This window comes from Nicotiana attenuata, unplaced genomic scaffold (assembly GCF_001879085.1).
Source record: "Nicotiana attenuata strain UT unplaced genomic scaffold, NIATTr2, whole genome shotgun sequence".
NCBI lineage: Eukaryota > Viridiplantae > Streptophyta > Magnoliopsida > Solanales > Solanaceae > Nicotiana > Nicotiana attenuata.
The window spans coordinates 51,158-58,557 of record NW_017672890.1 but is presented as its reverse complement, the minus strand read 5'-3'; the positions used below and the strand labels follow the sequence as shown (position 1 = coordinate 58,557).

Sequence of the window (7,400 nt, the reverse complement as noted above, 5' to 3'; positions counted from 1 at the left end):
TGTGGGACTCAGTCGAATATCAACACATAAGAAATTCAAAGCGCGAACTGGATCTAAACAGAAATTGAAGCTAAAGTAAGAAAAAAAATTCAGATTAATTTGACTCTACTAACTGAGAAAATGTTGCACATGTACTAACATGAATAAAGGTTATTGCACTTCCTCCCATGCAAACTTTACCCAGAAGGGGGCGTATCAAACTTAAAAGCCTTTTGTATGGACAAAAGCTCATCTTTTTGACTTCTCTGTTCAGATTTTGATTGTATTGGTTTTTAGTAAAGCCAAAAGCCATACCCCCAAGCTCTTGAGTGATAAAATGACGCTACAATGGCGGTCGAGTAACAGTACAAACCAAAGCCAATTAGTTTATCTAGATGCTAAGTGCAAACAATCAACCACTAAGAAAATAGTAAATTCAATAAATCACACCTCAATTGAATACTACGACTTGTGAACATGCTGAACTTTCCTCCCAGAAATGGACAGTGAACTCAAACATGCGCAGGGAGTTCTAAACAACTGGAAGCTAAAGGGTTAATGATAAGAATTCTTAATTCAAGAAGCTAACTTAGTTCACCAAATTTCAGAACGACTGCTTAAATTCAAGTCGCTAACAGCTACTATCGACTAAAATACACTCGATGACAGTCCTGAAACTTTGATGCAAAGTAAGATCACATTCTCAAAAACCAGTCATGGTCGGATTCAGATCTCAATACGAAGATGCTACCAACTCGAATACTCGACTCAAATTCCTCAAGTAATAACACTCAATGAATTAGGACTAAAGTAGAATGAGAAGCTATTTTTCCAATTCCCAGAACTTTCAAGGATGAGCACAACTCACAACTGAACCTCAAACTTCAATTTTAAGTCCAAACAATGGCAACAAACAAACACGAACCAAGTTTTCAGCCACAATACATCAGAGAAAATCGACATAGCTCAACAGACTTTATCAAAAATCTCAGCTAGTCACAAATCAATAAGAAACTAAACTAGAACTCACTGATTCAATCCCACAAAAGCTTAAATGACAGCAACAAAGAGATGCAAACTCAGAAATTCCAGCATACTCTATTATGACTTGGGAGTGTTTTCAACTCAAAAAAATAGCATAAATGGACCTGAACCAAGGCCAAGCGAGCTTAGAACTCGACTAGAAGAAACAGACATTGAGTTTCAAGATTCAAACTAAACCACAATGGAATACGAACACACACAAACACAGAATCACGAGCAATAAAGAAGAAGATAAGAAATGAACCTGAGTTGCAAAAAAAACTTAGATTTGTTCTGCCTTGAGCCCAATACAAGTGAATTCGATAATGAAAACTCAAGAAAACAGCAGCTACAATGCGTTAGGATGCAAGAACTACAAAATCGAACTCGAACGGTCAACTCGATCTCAGCTCAATCCATCTCCATTTTTGAAGGAAATCAAAGAAAGATGATGAAAACTTTTTTTTTCGATTTTCCATACTTTTGACACAAAACTAAGAATCAAAGCAAAAGAAACTGAAATTTTCTAAACCTTCTTCTCCGGAATCGAAATTGAAAATGCAAAAAACCAGAAAGAAAACTAAATGATTTTTTCAAACTTTTTTCTCCAAATCTCAGACTTCGAAAAATTTTCTGAAAAAAAAAAACCCTCAAATAAATCCCCCCCCCCCAACAAAGAAACTTACCTTATATATATACCTCCCCAAAAATCTCGAACCTGCTATTCCTTTTTTCACACACACGAAACTTGAAAATCTCTTTCGGAACCAATTCTGATAGATGGAAGGAGGGGATTGATCCTCAAATCAATCCACGGCTCCCATTTTTCGAATTTATTCCTCAGAGATTTCAACAATTCAGCACATGGGGTGGAAAAAATGTCAGAAGCCGTCAGAATATTCGGTGACGTAGTGAGATGGGGGGTGCGTGAGGTGAGTTTGAGCTCACTCGCCTAAAATTTGGTGAGTTTGGACACGGATCTAAGGTGAAGAAGAGAATGAACAGTAGGCGTCGTTTCTGAGTTTGGGAATTAGGGTTCGTTCTTAGGAAATTTTTTATAAAGGATTTAAATACTAGGAGGAAATGGGGCGGGTCGCGTTTGGGGCAGACGAGCGAGTGAGTGGGGTAATTTGGGCTGGACCTGGATGGGCAGGCGTGGGACTTGGGCTGGGAGGGGAATTGGGTTAAATCCCAGCTCCATTTGAACGAATCTCCTTCCCAAATTCATTTTCTTTTTTTCTTTTTTTTCTTTTTTTTCTTTTTCTTTAATTAATAAAATCCTAAAATTAACTCCTGAATTAATCTAAAAATTAAATTAATGGCTTAGTCACAATAATTATAAAATTACTTAGTCCTAAATCAAAAGGAAAAATCAATATACTAAAATTAAAAGGTGTAAAATGAGCTATTTTGTGATTTTCGTTTTTAATAAAATAAATAATTGCTAATTAATTCCAAAAAATGTAAAATCAAACCTAAATGTGATGCATGGTATTTTTGGCTTTTCATGATTTTTAATGGAAATTAAATATGCACAAAAATGCGATAATTCATAAAATTCTACAAAAAAATCCTATAAAATTGGAAAAGTTATTTTTCTTGTATTTTATGGAAGTAATTCCTATAGGGCAAAACTCACGTGCTCACACTATCTTTTCAATAAGTGGTTGCCATTGCACCCAAGATAACTTCTTGGTTGATAATGTAACCCCTAGATATTTAAAGGGTAGTTCACCTTCAATCAATCCCAATTCATGCACAATTCTATCTCTATCCCTTCTGTTCACACCTCCAAATAAATTGAACTCTTACCCAGGTTTGCTTTGAGGCTTGAAGCTGCTGAGAACTGATTGAAACATAAATGTGTGATTGCTAGCTTTGAACATCTGGGATGGTAATGAAATTCTGCCTTCTTTGGTAATCCCTTTAGACTCCTACTCAAGTTCTCCATTGCTATAGCAAATAGAAATGGAGACATAGGATTCCTTTTCTAAGACCTTTAGCAGCATTGAAAGGTATTGAAGACTCCCCATTAACCAGAATAGTATAACTGACTGTTTTCATGCATTCTAGGATCCAACTGATGAACTGATTAGGAAATCCCAACTCCACCAAGACTTGTTCAAGATATATCCATTCCACTGAATCATAAGCTTTTTGTAGGTCTATCTTGATCATGCATCTTGGTGACACATGTTTTCTTGTATAAGTTTTCACTAGTTCATGTGCTAGAATGATGTTGTCTCCAATCTTCCTCCCTGGTATGAATCATGCTTGTGACTCACTAATTATAGAGGCAATGACTATTTGAATCCTTGCTGCTATAACTTTTGAGATCAGTTTATACATAACAGTGCAACAAGCTATTGGTCTATACTTCATCAGTGTTCTGGGCTTGTCATTTTTTGGTAGCAATATGATAGTTGTACAGTTGATGGCATTGTACAACTTCCCAGTGGTGAAAAACTCTTTTACTGCTTCACGCACCTCTTCTTTAATGGTACCCCATGCTTTTCTGAAGAAATTAGCATTATACCTATCTATCCCAGGAGCTTTGTCTTCACCTATGGAATCAAGGCCTTGTTGGATTTCCTCTTCAGAAACTGGAGCTATTAGGGCTAGTTTGTGATGATGAGTCAGTGTTGGTCCTCCCTTCATATTCATCTTGTTAGTGGCCGGTAGTTCTTTTGCAGAAGATCCCATCAAGGATTTATAGAATTTCACAATCTCCTCTTGTATTTCTTTTGGCTCTGTAAGATTCCTTCCTTCTAGTGATGTGATCTCCTTAATGGCTTTTCTCTGACTTCTCTACTTAACCACAGCTGAGAAATATTTTGTATTTGAATCCCCTAATTAATCCATTTAGCTCTTGACTTCTGTTTCATGATGTTCTCCTCTATCATGGACCACTTTTCCAGATTCTGCATTGTAGTCCTTTCCTGTTCCATTAAATCATCTGACCATTTTGAAGTCAGTTGTTTCTGGATCATCACTAATTCATTTCTTTCTTTGTCTATTCTCTGTGTAATGTTTCTAAACTCCTCATTATTCAGTTGCTTGAATAATGGTTTTAGTGCCTTCGGTTTCATCCATATATCTTTCATCTTCCATTTTGAAAACTTTTGTTTCCATACTTTCTTCACTACAGCCTGAAACTTTTCATGATCAGCCCAAGTGTTGAAGAACCTGAATGGAACTTTGATATCACTCTGATTTGTCTGTAAAGCAAGCACCATTGGATTATGATCTGAGATTAGTGGCACATCATATTCCATCACAATATGACCCCATTCCATCATCCATTCATGGTTACCAAAAGCCCTATCTAGTCTGCTACAAATTCTCTCATTACTTTGCTGTTTATTACTCTGGGTGTAGTAATCACCAGTCCATCTTACTTCATTGAGTATTAACTCATGGATACAGTCATTGAAATCCTTGATCTCCCCATATTGTACTGGATTCCCATATAATTTATCTTGTGGATATAACATTGCATTAAAATTTCCAACAATTAACCATGGCATATTCATTCCTTGAGCTAGTACTTTAAGTGTATCCCACATACTTTTCCTTTTCTCACATGTGTTATACCCATAGATTACAGTTATAACATATGTCTTATTTGATGCTATTGTATTAACTTGACAATGCAGTAATTGAGCTTCTTCTTTCAGCTTAGCTACTATATATAATCTACTATCCCATGGTAGCCAAATTCTTCCATTGATTGCACTCCTGTAATTATTCAGAAACCCCCAGTTGGGAGCCACAACTGCTGCCACAGTTGTTGCTTTGTGCTCTCTGACTTTGATTTCTGTTATTCCTGCTAGGGTAATATGTTTTGTCTTTATATATTTTCTCAGTTCCTTCTTTTTATACTTTTTATTTGCACCCCTTACATTCCAAGAAAGCCAATTCATTTGTTAATAACTGGTTCCACCTCCTTTGTCAGGACGAGCTGATTTGGATCCACCATGACCTCTATTCAACACTTCAAACACATTCTTTATTGGCACTAAACATAATATTGGAAACTCTTGTAGATTGAGTTCTGGTACCCCGACTAATGCTTTTCCCTTATCAGGGGTACTGATCCCATTTTCTCCTATTTGTTGCTGATCCTGCACCAAATTAGTTGCTTGTATCTTAACAACTTGCATGTGTTTACCACCTGCTTCTATGTTTCTAGCCTTTGTTCCTTCATCCTGGTCTTCTCCTTTGTTGCTGCTATCATGCTGCTCTTTTGGTTGTTCTTTTGTCACCCATTTCTGTACTATTTTCTTGTGCCCTCCTTGTTTAGTTGGTTGTTCTTCATTCCTTCTCTGTATCTTTGGACATTCATGACCAATAACTTGACATTTCTCACAAAACATTGGTTTCTAATCATATGATACAGCCTGTTGAAACACTCTGCCACTAGGATCCTTCACTTCAACTTGGTCTGGCAATGGCTTTGTCACATTAACTTCCACAAGCATTCGAGCATATGACACACGCATTTGCTTGGCAGTGCACTCATCTGCATACATTGGTATCCCTATAGCACTTGCTATCCTACTTAGTGAATTAATCCCCAACAATTCATTGGTAATTTTGGGAGATTAATTATCACGACCCCAAACCGGGGGTGTGCAGACTCCGGAGGGGCTCCTACAGCCCAAGCGTTATATCGTTGCGGCGTGCAACCCGATTATATATATANTACATAAAGGTTATTTAAGGACAAGGTCTCTGAAATACACGGTTGTACAATTTAAGGAAAGAAAATCAATTAACAGCCAAGAAATCACAAGGTCTGAGATTTGGTATGAATGAACCAAGTCAGAAAGATGGAAAAGGTTTTCACTTAAGGAAAATCAGTAAACAATCAATTAGACCTATTAAAAAGGAATTCTGAGTCAATCACTAGTTTGAAAACCTCTTTGAAGAAAGATTTATCACACATATAAAGCATACAGACACGTTTAAACATGAAAGAACTGTCATGCCAATCAGTAGAAGAGTCTAGTGCAGAAGAAATTTAAAAGTTCAGAGTTGTATGTAGGCAAAGAAGTTCAGACTTAGTTCAAAAACTCAAAAGTTAGTCTGAGAGAGTCAAGGGTTCTAAAATAGAACCCTAGTTCAATCACATGACCAAACCTCGACAGAACCCCCAAATTCTAGGGTTTCCACCTTGAATCAAATACAGAGATGAGGAAGCAAGTAGTCGAAACATGCTCAGGGGTTTCTTTCAGAAACCCATAAGAACACATGCAAACACAGTAGAAAGAGTAGAAGAAACATGCTTAAGAAAACAAGGAGCTCAGTAGAAGGAAAATATTAAAGAACACAGTAGAAAGGTATAGTATAGCAGGACATAGTAGAAGAAATACCAGAACATAGTAGAAAGCCCATGAGAACATAATATGGAAAACATGGTAGAAGAAACACAAGCGTGGAGCATATAGAACACAGTAAAGAACATTCAAGAACGGAGTATAAAACTCAGTAAAAGACCATACAAGAACATGGTAAAAGAAGAAGCACAAAAACACAGTAGAAAGCATGCGAGAACATGATATAGGAAACACAGTGAGATAAACATGTGAGAGCAGGGTATAGAGACACAGTAAGAAAACGAAATATTAAAAAGCACAGAAGAACATGTATGGTAGAAAGGAAACATGTGAGCACAGTAGAGATAAATACACACAAAGAAAGGGAAAAGAAAAGTCGGAGAAACATTTTAAGCATTTCAGAAAATCCTAAATCGAAAAAGAATTGATTTTGAAAGTAATTTTTGAAAGAAAGTTGGGGAAACTGTTTGAAAACTCAAATAGAGCATGGATACACAACAGATCTAAGAAAAATCAGAGAAAACCTCGAAGGGTTAGGGTTTCAGAAGAACCCTAAAATGAGAAAGGCTTTGAAAAGGGTCCGATCTGAGTCGGAGAAGATCAGAATCAGGCTCAGAAGACCAGGATACGCCCGAAGCAAAGCCGGAGATGGCCGTAGAACCTTGGATCGGTGGAGATCTGAACAAACACATTCGAGGTCAGACTTCGAACCTTCGAGTACCAAGCGTTGAGCAAAGGGAGGTGAGTTTAAGCCTCTCATGGCCTGAGAAGCCATGGATTCCGGTGGTTTCGAGGTTGGAGACGATAGGAGACGATTAGGGTTTTGAGAACATTCGAGAGAGTTTGAGAGAGTGGGGTGTTTAGAGGCGGCTGATAGATGAGGAATGAGGGTAGTCGTTTGGATTAAAAAAGGCAAGAATGAATAGGGGTCGTTGATCTCAGAGATCAACGGCCAGGATAAAAGGGGATCTGGGTCGGGTAGGTTTTAGTTGGGTCAGGGGCGGGTTAAATCGAAATAGGGTTAGCCCATTTAAGATTGAAATTGGTTTTTAATTGGGG

The 7,400-nt window shown here is 37.4% G+C and overlaps 2 protein-coding genes across 2 annotated transcripts; both read right to left on the bottom strand.

Annotated features, from left to right (window-relative positions):
* Window positions 1–3,270: 3,270 nt before the first annotated feature.
* Window positions 3,271–3,705, bottom strand: LOC109214834. The gene has a single exon (XM_019378786.1). It carries the CDS (start codon window positions 3,703–3,705, stop codon window positions 3,271–3,273), a length of 435 nt encoding a protein of 144 aa, XP_019234331.1.
* A 146-nt stretch (window positions 3,706–3,851) lies between these two features.
* LOC109214833 lies at window positions 3,852–4,925 on the bottom strand. The gene has a single exon (XM_019378785.1). The coding sequence runs from the start codon at window positions 4,923–4,925 to the stop codon at window positions 3,852–3,854; it is 1,074 nt and encodes a 357-aa protein (XP_019234330.1).
* Between the last annotated feature and the right edge of the window lie 2,475 nt (window positions 4,926–7,400).

Bases quoted from the DNA above. Each gene is read 5' to 3' on its own strand.
- LOC109214834 (XM_019378786.1), bottom strand. From the start codon at position 3,705: ATGGGATCTTCTGCAAAAGAACTACCGGCCACTAACAAGATGAATATG.
- LOC109214833 (XM_019378785.1), bottom strand. From the start codon at position 4,925: ATGAATTGGCTTTCTTGGAATGTAAGGGGTGCAAATAAAAAGTATAAA.